A 22123-nucleotide genomic window follows, 5' to 3' on the forward strand; every position below is an offset into this window, starting at 1 on the left:
TTTTATTTATAGCATAGTTTCCTGCGTAATATACTGTTATTGTATGTCGATAACCAATTCTTATGCAAATGATGGAATGCTTAAAAACCCATTGCATAAACTGGCAATGAATTGACTTTGAAAGTTTTATGGATATTGTTCTTCTCAAATAATGATTTACACATACAATGAGTCTTTTGGGAGGTAATGTTTACTTTCTTGTTAATTAAGTACTTACATTCCAAACGCCTTTACTTTTTAGAGATCCATAATCTTTACCTTTGAATGCCTGATATCATAACTAAAAAATGGATGCCTAAATGCAGACTACATATCCTTAATATAATTAAAAGGTTTAGAAGTGAAAATATTTAATTTATTATAGATTATAATTTTGTAATTTCGATACATCGCGATTTTGTTTTTTGACAACATTCCAGGCATGTTTGAAAAAAAAAAATGATTAATCCGTGATCCGTATAAATTAGCTTGAATAACATTCAAACATCGAAGTCACTTAAATTTTACATTACACTTAACTGCTACTTTACTCAAATAAAGACTACAGAATTCAGTCCACTCTAGAAACGGGAACTCTCCAGGGTAATTCTAATGTTACACAAGAAGCTTATCATAAAAAAGACTGCAGTGTACTAAATATGCGTTTCTTTGTTTCAGATCATATAAGAGAATTCTCATGCGGCAGTCTCTTCTACCGTACTTTGTATTTGAATGAGGAGAGAAACACACTTTACGTTGGTGCTATGTAAGTATTGCGCAAACAATGCATTTTTATAACGTAACTCCTGAACGTGGCTGTAATATACATGAATGAAAAATGTCTGCTACGGCCAGATAAAGTCTCCGTTTATTTCACAATATTAATTAAACAAATATTTCTAACTGAACAAATACAATGACACGAAAAGTCAATTTAACTTTCCTTTTATCTATTCACGGTTACTTTAAGTGGGAGTTAAGTTAAGTTTAAGTAAGCCTATAAAACGCAAGCTACAAATATAAATAATTAAAGCATTATTATAGAAAATTATATCACGAACCAAGTTATTGTTACAAATTAATTTCAAATGAACGGTCCTTTCTTATTATTACGCTTGCAATTACCAAAAATACCTTTCTTATTATGTTGTTTTTCTGTTAATTATTCCTATAAATACACCGAGCAGTTTTATCAGAAACCACAATATAAATACGGGGTTTACAATTGTAGCTGATTAGTGTTGTTACCACAACCACTCGCCGTCATTTTAATGATTTACTTGGGAAATGGGTTTGAGACACGATATCGTATTATCCACCAATTTCTGACTACTTTTATTTGCTTTAGCTGGCCCATTTTTCTTGTCATTACACTGTACCGTGTATTCTATTATCATGACGACACTAATGTTTAAACGACATGTTTAAACGATGTTTAAACTTCTAACATGGATTTGTTACTTTTTGTTTTATTCTAATGCGATCAACGGGTGAATTTACTTTTACTTAATCAAGTTAATATTGTACTTTCGGAGTTCACATTGTTTAAAGTTCGAGCTGTGTCTGAACTGCTTTACTTACTGCTTTAAATAAAATTAAATCCTAAACTCTATCTTGTTTCGTTTAACCTCTAAAAATCAGTATATATCTTAGGTAGGTATGTACCTATTTACGTAGGTATTTCGTATTTTAATTATTTCTTTTAAACTAGATTACATATCAATCAGAACTAAATAAAAATGATAAACCAAAAATATTCAAAATACAATTTGATAGTGGCCTGTCACAAACGTGTTCTACGTAATACTTTTCGTTTCAGTTTAGACACCTATCCGTCACGTGTCCAAAAGTTAATCATTCTTTCACATTCCCTCGAGGAAGCTTTTTGTTTCATCCGAATGTAGCCGCGAGTAAAGTAATGCACATTTATGATATTTTTAGGGTTCCGTACCTCGAAAGGAAAAAACGGAACCCTTATAGGATCACTTTGTTGTCCGTCTGTCTGTCTGTCTGTCTGTCTGTCTGTCAAGACCCTTTATCTTAAGAACGCGTGAACGTATCAAGCTGAAATTCACATGAAATACTCGGGTCTATTGTCCCTTTAGGCTGTGAAAATATCAAGCTTCTAAGCCAAGCCAATCAAAAGATACAACCGATTATGTCAATATTTTCAACAAATTCTCGACACTCGCAAAGGAATCAAAACCTACAGGGTACTTCCCGTAAACTCAGAATCTTGAAATTTGGCATGAAGCATTGTTATATAATGCAAATAAAGGAAATTTGCGAAAATCTAATTTTTTTTGTTATATAATATAATAAAAATATTTTAATAAAATGAAACTTACTACCTTATTTCTCACGAACGAATAAAGGTACCAAATTGAAATTTATACCAAATACCTAGGTCTATTGTCCCTTTAAGCAATGAAAAAATCAAACTTCTAAGTTAACGCGATCAAAAGATACAGCAGTTTTACCGACACCTTAGACGAATTTCCGTCACACGCTAGGGAATCAAAACCTACAAGGTACTTCCCGTGAACTCAGAATCTTAAAATTCGGCACGAAGCAACGTTATATAGTACAGATAAAGGAAAAATTGCAAAAATTATAAATTTGAAGTTACATAAAATATTAAAATATTATTTTTGCTTACATGACATAAAATATTTTTTTAATAATTATAAACTTACTACCTATCCTTTTTCACATGAACGCGTAGAGATATTAAAGTTTTGAATAAAAAGTGAAATTCATATCAAACACTTCTTACATATAATGGCCTCTAAACTGTGAAAAATTTTAAATCATTCAAAGGTCATTGGGCACCTTAGTATGAAAACCATACCCACGGCGGATACGAACGAAATATAGCACAGTATAATGATAAAGGCTCTGATTTACTATGGCATTAGTCGCATCAATGTGAACCATGGGAATCTAGAGAAAATCAGGTGTAAACATCAAATATTTTCCTCATTTCAATGGGGAATTTAAACGACCAAGTTTGACGGATTTGAGAAATCATTTCTTTGTAGTGAAAGAGTATACTCGCCGTTTATTTCCATTGTCATCAGGTCAGGATCTGATGATGGAAATCCTGAGAAATCGAGGGCAACTATCAGAAATTGTAGGCATGCATAGGATTAAAACTTGATTCTCAGATGTATGTCTGGTGATACTATCAAACAGTGAAGGTTTAGAGCTTATCTGATGATGGAGACGTGAGAAAGTCGAGAGAACTCGGTATGTTTTAGTTACGTCGTGTTTGGGCTTATATTATTAGTATTGACGAGAACTTTTCACAAAAGTTAAAAATAAAAACTTTTTACAAAAAAAAAAAACAACTTCTAAAACAACAAGAAAACTGTTTATATGCATTGGTCTAGATCTCGGTGGTTAAATAAATATAGATGCATCCTCTAGACACCGACTTCTAGACCGATGCACCTAACATCTTTTTAATTTCTTTCTTGCTTTTGTTTTCTTGTTGCTTTTTTATATGTTTGAAGTTGGATTTGTTTGTAAAATGCTACAAAATAAAATAATGCCGACTTTATAAAACAAAGAAAGGGACAGAATTACACTTTTGTCAAGGCTCTAGAAACGTAAAGCCAGCAGCCCCGAATCCTACTCTCTAGAAGTCGTTGTTACAATTCGACAGCTACAAGTCGTCAGGCGGTTTCGAAAAAAAAAACTGAAACTGGGGCTCTTTAGGTGATTAATCCCTCAAAAATAAATGATCCCATTCCTGCAATGGCTGCTTTAACCCAAGTTAGTAGTGAATTCTCATCACCTAAAATAAAATAAGCTCCAACACAAGGTTACGTTATAAATTGTAAAGGAGTTCCCATAACTATATCTGATCTTAGCTGTCGATCCCACAATGGCAGTCAAACCTATCTTTGTGGAAAGTCTTCGCCAATACGAATAAAATAAGCCCAAACACGTGGTAGTTGCAACATACCGTTCGGGAGTTCCCTTGACTCTCTGTAGTCTCCATAATCAAATCAGCTCCAAACCTTCACTGTTTACCAGTACCCTCAAAAATACACTCACATGTCTGGTTATGACTCGATGCGTGCCTACAATATTCAAGAGTTGCCCTCGATTTCTCAGGGTTTCCAGATCCTCATCAGATCCTGGTCATCCGGATTGGCACCTTCCTTCTTTATGAAATGTCTTTAACAATAAAAACTAGCATTGCAACCCGTACAATCCTCTGAAACTGCTTGTCTTTTATATTTTTCAAACGATCCTGGACATTTGTCTCCATGGAATTTTAATAAAATATTTATATTCAAAGAAACGTCATACCATTCTCCACGATTTAAAACTACTTTGATTCATGTCCGCCACTTTTTACAAAGCGGGTCAGATATGCCCCATGACCTTTAAGACATAATTAGTTATTTTCAATCAGATTTCTGAATGATGACTATAAAATGTTGTATATAAATAACTTCAATAAAATAACTTTTACAAGGTACTGGCCTACTATTTTAGTTATATTATAAAATAAAAAATATTAACTATTTTGACTCTCACGAAATTACCATAACTATGATTGTTCTAAACTGAACGGTTGGCGCGAAACTCACTTTTTGTCTATACAGCATTTGTACGGAACCCTCGGTGCGCGAGTCCGACTCGCACTTGGCCGGTTTATTTTATGTTATTCCCTGTCCAATGCATATTTCCTTTTCATAGTTACGCGTGAATTTTTTGCCTATCTCATCAAGTAGAGTGTGGTTTTTCACAGTTATTTAAAACATTTAAATGGGGATTTTTTGCAAAACTTTTTGTAAGAGGCATTTTACTGGCATGTAGTTAAAGCATGCATTTTTTTCTGCCCAGTGTTATTCAACAAGTAATTGTTCACCTTGACATATTCATAAAGAAAATTGTTTTTTCTTTCAGCGACTAGAATGATGGATTAGCGTGTGTAACTTTATTAAATTCAAGCATTCAATAAATCAGTAAAAATGTAGGCCTTTAATAGTGTACTACACATTTTTTATTACTTTAAAAAAGTAATAACATTATCTTAACACGTAATGTTGGACTTTATCAAACTCGTAACCGCTTCAAGTAAGTTCTAATACAAGAACATCTATAAATCTCGTACTCTCAAGAACGATACATTCTCAAATTCTCACACTAACTTTAACAAATGCGATGTGAAGTTCCCATTTATTTTGTTAACAAGCCACACATACTAGTTGCTATAAATTAAGACGTATGTAAGAAACACCACAAGTTCCAACATTTGTAATAAACTTTAATCAAAGGTTTAATAAATTAATTGCTGTGTACAGGAAGGTTTGAAATATTCAAACGGTAATGAAACTAGATGTCCGTTTTACTAGCAAAGCATTAATGTTAAACGGCTAACAATTCTGCATAATTTATACGATTCGTTGAGCAGATAGTGGACGCAAAAAACTGAGAAAAAAGTGGTTGTCTGTGCATATGCTACCCGGCCACCAGGACCGAGCTCATTCAATTCCAACGTGGATTGTCTTACTTTTGTTATTTGAATACGTAATGCAGCTAAGGAACTATTATTATCTTGTGCTTCTGCTTGCCTTACGGTTATTACCATAAACAATTTAATTCAAGTGCCCATTTTGTTACAGGGATCGTGTATTCAGATTAAATATGACTGATATTAGTCAATCGCATTGTGAGGTAAGTGAACGAATTTATTCCACTTTTTAACACTGATTTAAAAAAAATATTTACAATTTGGAATTCGTCTTGAAAAATTAACAAACATTAAAAAGAACGTTCTCAAAACAAAAGTTACCTACCGCGACTTCAAGGAAAGTCTGTCTGAACCTAGGAGTTCTGCTAAAAAGAGCTCATGGTAAGCTCCCCGAGCAAGAGCTTACAAGCGAAACGTTAAAGGATTTCATAAATTCTGTAATAAGACATTTGGCTTAGGCTTGCTACATTTACAATTCACAATGCAATGAGAAGTTCAAAGCCGTCGCTAGCCCAAATGTCAGGCTTAGTACTCACCCCGAACGGTGGTTGCCTGAAACCACGGGTTTTATCTCAGTGGTTTACCCTGACCTTCGTAATCTTCGTAAATATTATTAGTAATCGATAGACAAATAAAAATCTATGTGAGACGTTTGAGGTGGCAGTTTAAAAAAAATCCAGATTAATTATTTTTTTATGAGTCATAACAAAATAATAATGCCGGCTTTCTCACCAGTACACTGAGGTTTCCTTGGTTAAATCTACGTAAGACTGCAATTCAAACTTCTAGTGCAACACAAACACTCACAAAATATCACCCTAAAATTAAGTTCTAAAACTTTTTTTATAAAGTCAAATGAACCACTTGCGTACAGTTGCTGAATTCTAAAGAACACTTTTATGGCACTACACTGGATTTTTAATGCATTTTGCTTTCATATAAGCTTTTTCTACATTTTCACACGTAAGTGTCATACTCTTTTGACGTTAAAACTCTTATATTCTTGTTATAAATAGGATCTGAGCATTTTATTTGCTATTTAAGTCAAGTACGGTATCAGATAAGTTCGTTTAAATAAAAATAAAGTGTTATACGTTGTCTATAAAAAGACGGAGTTCTAGACTATTTTCATGGCGTTGAATCAGAGTGAACTGGTATTCAGAATGTGCTTAATACCTATGTGGAACTAGATTATTTCTGTATACTACGTCAGCTAGGTAGAATCTATGATTACGAGAAAATCGTGCTACACTTTGTTTATTAATGCTAAACAACATTGTTATGATTTCTGTCAAGAAAGTAAAATAAACAAGAAAATCTCGGCAAATTGAAAGCGTATTTATCATCAAAATATACTAAAAACATACAACAAGATTTTAAAATTCCCAGTAATATCTTACACACACTGTGGTGACATGTGCTAACTCGATACACGATTACTGAATTAACAGACACATGTTCACGCGGCTGTGAGAAACACGTGTGTCACAATATAGGGACCCAAAGTAACAACCCAAAATGTCGATAAATCAGAAAGGTTAAGCTGATCAGGCCGCGTATGGTTTGTGGATGGGTGACCGTTACATTGACGAAGTAATACTTACCGTACTTCAGAGGTAATTGAAACTAGAGGAGGTTAGATTCCGTTACTAACGTCCTTCCCAGTCTTTACTGCTGTTCTATCGGCCTATGAGATACTCTTAATGGAAAATAGTTACCTTAATCTTTGCATATTTAACGAGTCTCCATCTAGGTGTATCTTATATGTCTATGACAATACTTAAATTATAACTTTGGTTAATAAATGTTAATTTTCCAGCGGGATGCACTGTTATTGGAAGCAAGTAACGTGGCCAGGTGTGTCAGTAAGGGCAAGTCGGAGCCCTTCGAGTGCAGGAATCATATCAGGGTGCTGCAACCTTTGGGAGACGGCGAGAGGTTATACGTGTGCGGAACCAATGCGCATAGTCCGAAGGATTGGGTGGTGTATGTAAGTAAATAGCTTTTAGTTTAAAAGGATCATAATGGCTTTTGAAAATGTTTACTGATTTTTTAAACATATTTTCTGCATATAACAAAAGTACCAAATGCAACAATAAAATGTATTTATAGTTTTATACCGAATATTACAGAATTTAAGTTGAGAGGTCTTTCAAAAGTTTTACGATTAATTGCTTCTATATAAGTTGAGATCTTTCTTAGATAAGTATTTTATAACATCCTGATTTTTATAAACTTTTTGTGAGTAGATAATCTTAATTACCTCAGTTAAAAGATTTATCCAGCAACAAAGATAATTTAGTCTTAAACCTAAAGGCGATCCGTAACACTGTCTTAACGATTACCCGTAAAATGGTTAATAGCTTCTATCATCATTAAGTAGTTCGATCAGCCGGGTAGTTAGTAGTTACTGGCTGGAACTAGTTCTCCCAAATGTAATATTGATCTATATCTATTATACTCATTTATCTTTACGGGTAAAGAGAAGCCTGAGTTCCCGTATTTGATTCGTCATTTAAATTTGTTGTACCTACTCTAAAGGCAAAAATTAGAGATATATTCTAAAGAGCACGTTCCTAAAACTTTTTAGGTATCAGTATTCACGAGACTGTGACTGTTTATTTTGTATTCTGTTAGCACAATGGGGAGCGATAAAGCCCAGATCTATTGTAACAATGTTTATTCTAAAAATAATTTTATACAAATTAACATTTTCGTTTTTTTTTCTCAAGTGTAAATCCCACAGTAATTCAATAGAAAATTATATGAAGAACCATTTCAAATGTGTCAAACAAACAAATAATAAAGTTTTATTTATTGTGATTCAGCTGAATCTCACCCACTTGCCGCGGCATGAGTACGTGCCGGGCGTAGGGCTAGGGGTGGCGAAGTGTCCTTACGACCCGGCAGACAACAGCACAGCCGTGTGGGTGACGGATGGCAACCCTGGAGGCCTTCCCACACTTTACGCGGGAACTAACGCAGAGTTCACGAAAGCAGACCCAGTTATATTCAGAAACGACCTGTACGACTTCCGAACGGGACAGAAGAAGTTTAACTTCAAGAGGACGTTGAAATATGATTCCAAGTGGCTTGACAGTAAGTTTTACTTGTTTTTGTTATATTTTTAATTTTAAGTTAAATGTAAAATGTCCAGTAGTAAAATGCCCAGTAGGTATAAATTTCCAGGATACTTATACGTATTATTTATAATTAATTATTAGCTGTCCATTCCTCAATAAAAAGCAATAGTTGGGGAATAAAATAAATTAACTGATTTCAGCAAAGATCACAAAAAATTTCTAAATCGATGACAAAATGTCCACTAAAGTGTAAACTTCAAACATTTAACGATTCATTGTTACTAGACAGCTTATTATTAAAGTGTCAATGTAAATCAAATATTCGAAATAGTTGTCCATTGTCTGGTAAAGCTAGACCATTATTCAGCAAAATAGTGACCGCAGTTGCTAGCAAATCTAAATACCCTACCTACAAAGTTTTCCGACCAATTCTTGAATGATTAATACGCCGTAAATAAGGACTAGGAATGTTTCATTTCGATGCGTACTATATTGGATTTTACAGTTACAGTTACAGTTACAGCCTTTTTATCGTCCCACTGCTGGGCACAGGCCTCCTCTCACAGGGAGAAGGATTGAGCATTAATCACCACGCTTGCTCAAACATCAACAAATTCGAATTTTATTGTGTCTTTCAAAATAATATTACAAAGTTTATATAGTATTAAATTGCCAATAGCAGTAAAAGCTCAATAAAATCCCGGCTTAAAGATTATTTAATCACCAAACGAATTTGACAAGGGTTATGCAAAATTGAATAAGTAAACCTAAGGACAGTCATTATATTAATCGGGATATTGGGTCTTTGTCCCTTATTCCGTACTTTCTTTTACGAGACTACGATAAAACCTATAGGTGCTTACTCTTTATCGTAGGAGCATAAAAGGAAATAAAGAAGAACCTTGTACAACGTCTGACCTGTCAGCTAAACGACCCGAAATAAAAGCCGACATTTTTATTAGTTATAGGAAATGGTAAAGAAAGGCAATTTTATTCGAGCTCATTTCTGGATTTCGCAATACACATATTTGCTAATCAAATAGACATCTAAAAACGATAAAGGACAATGCTATTCTTTGTATGGAAGTTGGGCTCAAGAGTTGCCCACAGTAACTGCATAGTGTATTATGTTCCATAGGCTTATAATAGGTCCCAGACCGAAATATTTCGAAATCTATCCCAGGAGTGCTGAGAAAAACTGGTTTGACTCTTATTCAATACTACGAAAAATATGCTTACGAACTCTTAACTATTCCACTTTTATTACCTTAATTGAAATGCATTTAATATTAATCGACAAATACGAGGTATTGAACGAGATTTTATTTTACCGACTTCAAAAAATGGAGGAGTTTCTCAGTTCGTTTGTATTCTTTTTACGTAAGTACGTGCATAACTCCGTCGTTTACCAACCGATTTAAACAATCATTTTATTGTTTAAAAGGATTTACTTTCCAAATAGTTCCAGGGTCCAGGGTCTGGTGATAGAAACCTTAAAACATTATGGAACTCTCGGAAATTGTAAGCACATATCGAATAAAAACTTGTCAATCGGGTATATGTCTCCGACACCACAAAACTGTGGAGGTTAAGACCTGACCTGGGCTGCGGGTTGTTCGAAAGAGATACCGCGGCCCTGGTACATAAAAGGCCTATGACGGAACACGACGATTTTAGTCAGTAAGAGTCTGACACTCCCTCACCGCTGCTAACCCACAGCGGGAGGGGTCATTTGATGATTTTACGTCGCTAAAAAAAAAAAAAAAAAAGACCTGACCTGACGATGGAGACGACAGTGAGACGAGGGAACTCCTCAACGGTATCTATTTACTACCTCGTGTTTGAGCTTATTTTATTCGTCTTGATAAGATTTTTCCATTGCCATTAAGGATATTAATTGCATGACGCTACTCGAACTTAGGACTGATTGTGGTAGATAGAGACTGAAAAGCAAGAGAAACAACAATTACCTTTAAACGTCTATTTCTGTTTTTTTTTTTTTTTATCCTGTTAACAGTGAAACCACTATCTATCTGAATGTTATTTCAAGAAAAGAGGTTGTTAGGTTTGTGGCTGCTTAAAATGGCTTGCTAACAATGGCTGGCTAACATTAGAACTGGTTTTTCTCGGGACCTCTGGGACCGATTTCAAAAATATTTGGATTCCGTCTTAAGAGTGAAGTAAAAAACCTATTTTAATCATTCCCACTACTGGGCAAATGGCTTGGGCTTCATAAACTGACTGTTCAAGTTGGACATTAGAACCGGGTTTTCTCGGGACCTCTGGGACCGATTTCAAAAATATTTGGATTCCGTCTTAAGAGTGAAGTAAAGAACCTATTCTAACCATTCCCACTACTGGGCAAATGGCTTGGGCTTTATAAAGTAACTGTTCAAGTTTAACATTTGAACCGGTTTTTCTCGGGACCTCTGGGACCGATTTCCAAAATATTTGGATTTCGTGACAACAGTGAAGTAAAGAACCTATTCTAACCATTCCCATTACTGGGCAAATGGCTTGGGCTTTATAAAGTGACTGTTCAAGTTTAACATTTGAACCGGTTTTTCTCGGGACCTCTGGGACCGATTTCCAAAATATTTGGATTTCGTGTTAACAGTGCAGCAAAGAACCTATTTCGACCACTTTCACTACTGGGCAAATGGCTCAGGCTTTGTTAAGTGACTATCTATGGAGAACATTTGAACCGGTTTTTCTCGGGACCTCTGGGACCGATTTCAAAAATATTTGGATTTCGTGTTCAGAGTGCTCTATGGAACCTATTCTAACCATTCCCACTACTGGGCAAATGGCTTGGGCTTTATAAAGTGACTGTTCAAGTTTAACATTTGAACCGGTTTTTTTCGGGACCTCTGGGACCGATTTCCAAAATATTTGGATTTCGTGATAACAGTGAAGTAAAGAACCTATTCTAACCATTCCCACTACTGGGCAAATGGCTTGGGCTTTATAAAGTGACTGTTCAAGTTTAACATTTGAACCGGTTTTTCTCGGGACCTCTGGGACCGATTTCAAAAATATTTGGATTCCGTCTTAAGAGTGAAGTAAAGAACCTATTCTAACCATTCCCACTACTGGGCAAATGGCTTGGACTTTATAAAGTGACTGATCAAGTTTAACATTTGAACCGGTTTTTCTCGGGACCTCTGGGACCGATTTCCAAAATATTTGGATTTCGTGATAACAGTGAAGTAAAGAACCTATTCTAACCATTCCCACTACTGGGCAAATGGCTCAGGCTTTGTTAAGTGACTATCTATGGAGAACATTTGAACCGGTTTTTCTCGGGACCTCTGGGACCGATTTCAAAAATATTTGGATTTCGTGTTCAGAGTGCACTATGGAACCAGCTGAAACTACTCCCACTGCTGGGCAAACTTTGAGCCCACACCCTGGCATTGTCCTTTGTGTCGTTTTTGAAGTAAGTATGTTTCAAAAGTTAACGATGTTTTTATTTTGTTGCAGAAACTAATTTCGTGGGCTCTTTCGATGTCGGAGAGTACGTTCTATTCTTCTTCCGAGAAACTGCTGTGGAGTTTATGAACTGCGGAAAAGCGGTCTACTCGAGAGTGGCGAGAGTCTGTAAACACGATACCGGTGGAAAACATATATTAAGCCAAAACTGGGCCACATATTTGAAAGCGAGGCTCAATTGTAGTATACCCGGAGAGTTTCCATTCTATTTTGATGAAATCCGTAAGTATAAACTCATATTGTGCATGTTTACGTATCTTGTAATTGTGTCCTCTTAAATAGTCATTCTGAATTTCACGGTTTATAGAATTCCACATTCCTCGCTTTCATTTCATTGCAACGTTGTAAAGTCGGATTTTATTTAGGGCGCAAGTTTGTAGTCACATTTTAAGTAGCTACATTAAATTCTCTGAGAAAGTAGCGAATTCCTATTTAGCTACACCTTTATAGCGAAATGGTTTTGCTGGAAGTTAAACATTGTGTATAAATAAAAGGTAGGTAAAAGCGTGTAGTATGTATGTTGGAATAATGTTGACTTTTATTTTAATGCGTGGTACAGAGAGCGTGTATCAAATGCCGGGCGACACGACGAGGTTCTACGCGGCGTTCACGACGGGAGCGAGCGACGGACTGGTCGGCTCAGCTATTTGCACTTACTCCATGGACGACATACAAGAGGCATTCGCCGGACGATTCAAGGAACAGGTATACTATTGTTTTATTCTGTTTGACTTTAGGGCGAGAACTGTGTTGTGAATAACTAGTTAAATAAACATGTATCTTGCAAGAAAAGAACGCCTTGCTTTTCTTCAATTCAATCTTGTTTATTTGTTTGCTTGAACGTGCTCCCATTAAATACTGGAGAATTAGAGGCTAGCCTAAGACTATAGGCTAGTTTTTCCGGATCTGAAGAGTAGTTCCCACGAGACACGGCTAAAACAGCTGGCTGATCCTATTTTGTTAAGTAATATTCATTATTATTCATAGTTAAGCTCACACACATATCAGAAACTGTCCTCATAAAACCCTGTATAGACTATTTTGTCCCACGAGTTCGTCACCATGTGAGATATCAAGTATCGTAAAACGATAGATATCTCTTTCACTGTTAATTGAATGATCCGCGAAGATATAAATAGGATGTTTCATAGAAACCTTGCTATTAAATGTTGTATAATAATATGGGTGATTAAAATGAGTTACAGCTGTAATTTCTTGCTAGCTCTGTGCAGAGAAATTAAGCTTATGAGTGCGCTAGTTATGAATAATTACACTATATTTTGCTTTTAACTTTAGCCTTTTCATATACCTACGAACTCGGAGTTTCTTTTCAAAGGCTTTCTATGACGACGTTACTGTCTCGTTTTAATGCGAAAAAGAAAAGAACAATGCTCAGTACCGAGGATTCTGAGAACAGTACAAAGTTAGGATTACCGCAAGGATTACAAGGAGGATTTATTGTTCAAGAATAGCCATTTTGAACTAAATCTCGAATGCAAAGCGGTGCGAAATTAAAGGAACAAGAGCGCACTTTTGATTTTTATTTAATTCTTTAATTAGTGTTCTGGACACTCGTTCAAATGGTTATGTCATATTGCATTGAACACGATTTTGCGATCATTTTATGTTCGATGTTTTGGTTTTGGCGACCCATAACTTAACTTAATTTTAATATGAATTATAAATGAGGGAACTTTCAACTAAATATAAACTAGACTTTTTACAAATATGTATATCGTATTCTACCCAGGCGTCATCCAGTTCAGCGTGGTTACCGGTGCTAAGAGCTCGCGTGCCCGTGCCACGACCAGGCACTTGCGTCAATAATACCGAGGCTCTTCCAGACAACGTGCTTAACTTCATCAGGTATGATATCTTTGTAACGTATCGTAAAAGTAAATATGGTTATGCTATAGTTTGTTGCTTTTTCTTTTATTGGCATTTTATCTACGAACGTCTAAGTTTTCGTCCATTGGAAGTCCACTTCAAGACCTTTGAGAATTCCATGCCAAAAAGTCTAGAATTAAAAAAAAGTTAACTAATTCCAGAAAAAAGTCTGTGAAACTAGATAGGAACTTAATTCTTGGCAACACTTTCAAGATATTAGTAATGTTTGAGTTTAATCTTGCTCTCAGGAGACTAATCTGAGCAAGGTTAGGGGGCGTTAGTTCGACGCGTATCTTGTAATTGGGTCACACACTAATTGATGGCACGCTGCGAGATTTCTACTCTATTCTAATTTGGAGGTCTTAATAGGTAGCAGATCTCTGGTAATAAACAATACAGAATTTAGGGCATGAAGATTTATTGCAAGAATATCTTAGATTTCTAATTAATTGCGAGTTAGATTTAGCTGAACATGTAAAACAATGCCCACGCGTTTTATTGCTTTGCCTATCCTGACGGGGCTATGACCGTTTGCTTTAATTGGCTAGATCCCACGCCAATGAACAGGAAATCCTAGTATCACTACCAGTTATTTTGTCGGCTTTCTCATGGGTTTCGAATTCGCCAAAGCTTCCTCCGTATAACCTTACCATAATACAATTGATAAAGATATATGGAACAAACAGTAGGCATTTGCAGCTATTAAAATTTCTAAACTATGAACGGTATGTCTGCGTAGGAGTGCCATTTCGCCCCGTAGGACATTCAGATCCCACGTAATGTTCACCTCTGTTAAAAATAGACCAATTGATCCCAAGAATTCGAATTAGTTTCCTTGTTGATGGATGAAGATAAATGAAAATTTAATTCAGGTAAATTCTACCTAAATGCAAAAAAAAATATTCAGTTAATGAACACCTTTGTATATTTTAAATTTAACTTTCCTTAATACCATTTATTACGCTTAGGTATGTGTGAAAGTCTATATAGTTAGAAAGAATGTGATGATGGCAGATAGAAGAGTACGGAAAGAGCCCTGCAGATCCCTGAGTATCATCCGATGAAGGGGATGATGATGAGGTATATTATAAACATGTTGCTTATAATTACAATGTACTTACATATCTTAGGTCTGGTAGGTAGGAATAGGGAGTGCACCTGTGTCAGCGCAAATGGTCGTGCACTATAATATATCCTGCGCAGCTGGCTGATTTCCTTAAAATGAGAACAGCCGCCGTGGCCGAATTCGCCGTGGACGCCATTATTATTTTTTATTATTATCTTAGGTCTCATCCCCTGATGGATTCCGCGGTGCGACACGAGGGCGACGCTCCAGCTTTCTACAAACGGGACCTGGTGCTGACCACCATTGTGGTCGACAGACAGTTTGTCGACATGCTGGGGGATGACATCACTTACACCGTGTTCTACGCTGGCACCAGTAAGTGGCACCCATAAAGTCCTTATAAGTACCTATAGTAACCTCTTTTGTAGCCTGAACTTTAAAGAAGGCAAGCAAGGTTCCTGGAACGGTCGATTATTCTGCTACACCACACTTTTAACCAGTTCAGTGGAAAAACTGAAGCTTAAAATAGTTGTAACGCCAAACGTATTCCTTGTACCTTTAATTCCAGCTATCAATAAAGCTCTATTGCGTGCACAAGACATTTAAAATCTAAAGGTAGGTTTTGGAAGCGGACTGCCGTTTGCAACTGCCTACCGCACATACCTTTTTTTTTTTGACGACGTCAAAAATCATCAAATGACCCCTCCCGCTGTGGGTTAGCAGCGGTGAGGGAGTGTCAGACTCTTACTGACTAAATCCGTCGTGTTCCGTCATAGGCCTTTTATGTATCAGGGCCGCGGTATCTCAACTGCACTTCTAGTTTGTACCTTTCGATCGAAGCGGCAGAAGCACATGCAGTCGCCCTCATATATCGATTAATTTCATGCAGTCGTTGCAAGTTGCAGTCCGCAGCTCACTTAAGCGTACCTACCTTCTTAAGACACAAATTTTCTCACAAAATTAAGACGCTAATTAGTACACACAGTATCAGTTGCTCACAAATGTAAAACAATTCAGGCGCAGGCGAAGTATACAAGATAGTCCAGTGGGCGGGTGGCGGGGGCGGTGGATCACGCGTGGCTGACGTGTGGCGCGCCGCGGGGGACGAGCCGGTGCGGGCGCTGGCACTGTCCCGGCGCCTGCATGCGTTGTACCTCGCTACTGATAACCGACTGCGACAGCTGCCGCTGAGGGCATGCGCTCACCGGTGAGTAGCCAGCTTATCATTAGCGTACCTAATGCGTGTTTCGAACCCGATTATGTTGTAGGATTAAGTGTAAGTGTGTGGGCGTTATGTCGTGTGGGGCGTTATATGTACATATTAGCATATCATGGGATATACATACACTTGATATTTTATAATTCCTCTTAAGATAGATACCTTAGTTACAGTCTTCTCATCGTCCCACTGCTGGGCACAGGCCTCCTCTCACACGGAGAAGGGTTGAGCGTTAATCACCACGCTTGCGTAATGCGGGTTGGTGATTTTAGACTATGTAGTCCAGGTTTCCTCGAGATGTTCTCCTTCACCTTTTTATGAGTCGTACGTGTCTAAGATATGTAGCTACTTAGAAAGTATATAAGTAGATAAGATACATGGTTGAAGTTATTGAAGAAATTTTTACTAAGTATTGGAATAGGTTTTTGTACGCTGCATCCGACAGACTCAGGGACATCAATTATTATGTCATTTTTTCGGATGCTTTGATTTGGGTAATAATATTTTATGACATGTCCATGTCCACATTGCGCTCCTTTTGGCATTCCATAATTCAAAGCCTCTGACAGCTGCCCCCGCGTCGTTGAACACCGGTAGTTAATAAATCTTATCAGTAGAAGTATGTCGTTAGTGAACATGCAGTGGGCGGAGACTCTTGCGCCGGCTGCAACGCTTCGAACTTTACTTCTACTTCGAATCCGCTAATCTGCACTGATCTAATCTGATGATGCAGATCTGCACTCCCGCAGGAACGCGCGTAGGTGCGTCGACACGCAAGATGCAGCGTGATGCGGGGCAGTGTGAAGATCACCTAAACAAACCAATGACATGTTTAGCAATCAAGCTTATTGGTTACTTTACTCGAAGAAAAAAATATTTGCTTTAAATTAAAAATATTTTCAAACAGCTACGACAGTTGTGTGCGCTGCGTGCTGGATCCTTACTGCGGTTGGGACAAAGAAGTGGGGGCGTGTCGTCCATACACTCCTGGGTTGCTGCATGATGCGACCAACTCAACCCCCTCAATATGTGAAGCCAGTGCGCCTCTAAAAACCGTGAGAGCAGGGTACGGGCAGAGCGTCCATTTGGCAGCTTACGGAAAGACTCCTGAAGCGCTAAAGGACCAGCACGTGATTTGGTATCATCATTCAAGAGAGAAAGGACGGTACAAAATTAGTTATAAGTAAGTTGAACAACCTCTTTATTTCTGTCTTTTGCTAGAGTTTTTATATTTCATTGTACCTTAGAGCTCCCCTTTAAGTTTTTTCTTATCACAATAGAGTTTAAATATGCAGTAAACAAAAACCGATCACGAATCCGATTAGTGGTTTTACAAACCTCAGTATCAAAAGCTTTACCTTATTTTAAGATGCTTTCTAATCCAACTTTTATTATCACGTTTTCTATAGTTGGGAGCGAGTTCTGCAAACATCAGAACGAGGTCTGGTGTTACTGTCGGTAACCGAATCAGACAGAGGACGGTACGAATGTTATTTCGGACCAACATTGATTGCGTCTTACAATTTGGACATCGATATTCACAGGTAAACATAATACATTAAAGCAAGACTATAATAAAATTGTTTAAACTTTGTTAAATAAAATATATGCTAGTTTAATGGGGCGTATAATGAAAATAGCCAATATACTACAAAATCCTTAGTTATTTAAGTAATACGAAAACTTTCGTGACCCACCTACCACGAAGTTTTAAAGTACCAAATAACACGGTATAAATCTTATGTGGTTGCAGATGTACGCAGCCGAGTAAGTCGCAGGAATACAAGCAAGTGTATTCGGACTGGTGCCACGAGTTCGAGAAATATAAGAGCGCGATGAAGGCCTGGGAATCGAGGCAAATGGTAAGACCATACAGCTGTTAACCTTTTAAATACAAATTCACTTGAAGGTTGAAACATATTTTCAACATAGATTCCCAAAATAACTTGCATTTTTGGATGGTCATTCTTAAGTTTCGTACGCTTAAAGGATCTTCTCGCTGCCATTTTTTAACATATCCAAACTAATGGAACATGTCCATGTTCATGTATATCGAACGCTGCATCCCGACCTCGTTAATCTTGTTTTCAGACTCTTTCAGGGTTCAGCAAACAGCTTTGTATAGCTAGTTGCACTTCAGACCTTACGTGACTGACTATGAACTTTCCATCTAACACATTCAAATAGTATTCAGTTAATTCTCGAGAATTTTGCACAAACACCTACGTACCTACCTCTTTAGAATGAGACCAGATGTGCTGAATTCATAAAAAATATTCATCATCATCGAACATTTTTATAAATTGCGGGCCCAAAATATATTGCAGATTTTTTAAATAACTTGTGAGAATTAATATTGAAAATAATTTAATAGAATTTGAAATTATAAACTTAAAACCGCATAAAGTATCTTAATAGTATTTCTAAAGTTATAGTAACAAAGTCTGAGTATGTCGGCCACAGAAACACTTTGGAAAGAGCGGTAACACTCACATCGACGTACTAAACAATTTACTCGTTAGAAACCCGATAAGTACCAAAGTTAGAAAATTCTTCTTCGGTTAAATTTTTAAGTTCAGTACGATGGAAACTTTATAATGTTCATTGGATCTTCTAACTAAAGTAAAAACTCATCATTTGGCCTTTTCCAAACGAGGTTGGGATCAGTTTACAATCACACCAGATAATATTGAAATGTTAATCTTTACTTGGTATAACCACTCGTACTGCCAAGTATAAATGATTTACTGTTTTATAAAAAGCAGTTATAATTTAAACGCAAACAAAGAATTAATAACAATTTTAGAATCCAATCGTTGCTAACAACTGTTATCAAAACACCGATATTAGCCACGTGTTTTATTTCCAAAGCTTTTGTATTTTATTATAGTCAATTTAGTAGTTTAAACTTAACTACTCGTCGAGTGAATAGTTAATAACATTTTGGTGCGTAATTACTCGCCTACTTACATTCGTGATGGCTGAAACATGTAATAAGCTTGACGCGACTACAAGGCTGAGTGGGTAGATAGATGGTGTTAACCTTACCTGACCTTAACCCTGTATTGGAAAGCAGGTGTTAGCCTTTTTAGCATAATGGTCCGTATCTCGAGCGTATAAAAGTTTCCTATTGCGCGCGGAAAATGAAATTTCTCTCCTTATGTTGGTGAGGGTGATCTTATCACTATATAAAAGAGCTTAGCTTTCGCTAGGAAACACCAGTCAGTTCACTTTTATTTTGTTCTCTGTAATAACGAAATAGTAGTGATTTTACTGCTGATTTATCTTCAAGATAAAAGAAAATATGAACGTCGAGATCAGTCTATATAAAATAGTAAAATATTCTGTGACAAATTTCAATATCACAGTTTCAAGTTTCTCCCCTTTTCAGCATCTACAATTTCCTTATTGGCAGCGATTTGTATCCAATCTTACACTCAAGACGTTCCCTTTTTCAGGAAAATGTATTGATAGATATTGTGTATTTCAGCAGTGCTCCAAAAGCCTGAATGCATCGAGCCAGCAAAACAGTATGTCCAACGAGATCGTGGCCTCGCTGCGGTGATAGGGCACAGCTCGCTAGTGATTAATGAACGATTACACACACCGAGCCACGCTAACGTAAACTAGCCGATATTTTGCAGACGCCACCCTCATGCCCCTTACTACGATCACATCCTCGCAAACAAATTTATTATTTTATGGAACGATTTCAAGTTAAGGATAAAAATTATGTATCTACCTTAAACACAAAATCCAGAACTGTAGCTATGTGCAAAATAATTTGGTGAAAATATAGAGGCAATACTCATTACATTTACTTAGGTTTTGACTCGTCAGCAAACTAAGTAACATTTATTCAGCATGAGTTGTCAGACGAGAATGCGTAGTTGGGGAGTCAAACTCAAAGGGGAATGATAATGTAGTGAGGGGATGATCTGTTAAAATAGATTTGTTGTCCGTTCCGAAGACTGCGCGGTGATGGATGGCTGATTTCTGTTCAACTTTCGCCTCAAACTTTTTCTTTGTTACTAAATAAAGTATCGCATAGTTTATATTAGTTATGTAAGTAATGAAGAATAAAATAAAATATAAACGAAAGCGACTGAGTATAATATAGTAAAGACAATGGTCTCGTCGGAAATGTTTAGCGCTTCAACGAACGAGTAGTTGTACCGTTCGCCTTCGCAATCAGAATCTACTGTAAATAATACTTAATTATGTCAAAATGTCAGATTATAATGGTGTAATGCCACCTATATAAAATGCTGTGATATCAGTTCTCATTGGATCATTGTGCTGGCGCATAAAATTTAACGTTGTGATAAATTTATTTGCAAACAAAAGTATTAAACGGTGTTAGGTGTTTATTTGAAACAGTAAGCACAAACATAGATTGCACCAAGACATTTTGATACTTTACACGCCAGTTTATTTTACAATAATGAAAAATGTGACAGTTCCTTTTGTTACTAAGTCCGTAAATAAAATAATATTTAAGTTTGGTGCAATCGATGCGGTAGCCCGTACTTGACAAGTGAAGTACCTAAACTTATTTATAGGAGGTCGTGTTCCCTGGTTTGGGAAAGTTTAAAATAAAGAGCAATACAAACGCCAACATAGATGTAAGATATTATAATGATGACATGCTTATTTGTTCCGTATCAAGCATCGATGCGTAGGTCGGTAGTTTTATCATTTGTTTGTATGACTTGTGTTGAATAGCGGCTGACTGTTGCGTGTTAAACCACCGTTCCACAAGCATCGTAGTTATGCGGTTTAAGTTTCAAAAAGTTGTTATTGATACGTTGCCATAAAATGTAATTTTAGGCCCGACTTCGGACTTTGAAACCGAATTTAATAGTTGGTCGTGTTTTTGGTTGAGTTTATAATAATCTCGCTAGAATAGTGCCTTGTGAAGCATGCTTACATTATAATAAAAAAAAAACTTATTAAAATTTATTGAGTAGATCATATTTTTGTGTACTATGTAAAGAGAAAAATTGATGATGATAGTTGTTAAGTGATTCATTCGTAAAATAAAGCAATAACGTTCCACTGAATTAATAGACACCAGTATTATATTATAAATGATCTGCAGAGAGTAGATAGTGATTGTATTCGAGAAAAAATAGATTAAGATAATGAAGACGTACGATTTATATGTCGATGTTAACTGGCTGTACGAGCCGCGCTTAGTTTGTCCTTTGACTTGTTATTTATTGTTATGCTGGCCGCTGATTGCGTTTTGTTTGAGCGAAGGTGAAATAAAAAGTATGTCGATTAGTTAGCCTGATAATAAATATTCTTGTACTCTTTCTTATGCTGCCTTGTATAAATATTTAACATAAGTAAATGTTCTGTGTTATAAAAATTATACAACGCAGCATCAGACATCTTTGCATTTTTATTTATCAATTACGTTATTCGTTTATAAATTAACAGTTATTCCCATTACTCAAATGTTATTGTATAAAAATATTGTAAATAATAACAAATGTAGAAGAAACGCTATGAAATATGTTTATTGTAAAATATATTATTAAGTTAGAATTTAAGCAATTGTTTTATAAAAGAAACAAGAAAATAAATTATTTTAGATCTAGACATGTGTTTTCTTCTTACCATAACCCAGAAAGTACGTAATAGATTTTCCTTTTTGACTTTTAATACATACCAATACATAGGTACCATACGAAGATTTAAGGCAAGTTAAATATTTTGAACATACTTATATATACAGTCATGGACATATAATTAAAGACACCCCTCACTCGAAGTGAAATAAATAGTTATGGTACTGACATGAGCTTAAGCACGGTATAAAATGTAATGTAATTATTATTAAAACAAATATTACATTGTGTTCTTTAAATTAAGGACAAAAAATATTTACTGTCTTTAAT

General features: G+C 36.1%; 1 protein-coding gene across 2 annotated transcripts in view; it reads left to right on the forward strand.

Annotated features, from left to right (window-relative positions):
• The window catches only part of LOC124632355 (semaphorin-2A-like), a 64646-nt gene extending 42824 nt beyond the window's left edge, over positions 1-21822 (forward strand). The window contains exons 2-14 of one of the 2 annotated variants that reach the window (XM_047167160.1): positions 658-745; positions 5622-5673; positions 7290-7460; positions 8299-8569; positions 12037-12267; positions 12605-12750; positions 13796-13911; positions 15219-15373; positions 16016-16205; positions 17125-17400; positions 17627-17761; positions 17971-18079; positions 19711-21822. In XM_047167160.1, coding sequence (XP_047023116.1) covers positions 658-745; positions 5622-5673; positions 7290-7460; positions 8299-8569; positions 12037-12267; positions 12605-12750; positions 13796-13911; positions 15219-15373; positions 16016-16205; positions 17125-17400; positions 17627-17761; positions 17971-18079; positions 19711-19782 — 2012 coding nt within the window. In that variant the 3' untranslated portion in view covers positions 19783-21822. Of the gene's footprint in view, positions 1-657; positions 746-5621; positions 5674-7289; positions 7461-8298; positions 8570-12036; positions 12268-12604; positions 12751-13795; positions 13912-15218; positions 15374-16015; positions 16206-17124; positions 17401-17626; positions 17762-17970; positions 18080-19707 lie in introns of both variants that reach the window. The other variant, XM_047167159.1, reaches the window with a different exon arrangement.
• Positions 21823-22123: the final 301 nt, after the last annotated feature.

The sequence above is a fragment of the Helicoverpa zea genome, chromosome 8 (genome assembly GCF_022581195.2).
Source record: "Helicoverpa zea isolate HzStark_Cry1AcR chromosome 8, ilHelZeax1.1, whole genome shotgun sequence".
NCBI lineage: Eukaryota > Metazoa > Arthropoda > Insecta > Lepidoptera > Noctuidae > Helicoverpa > Helicoverpa zea.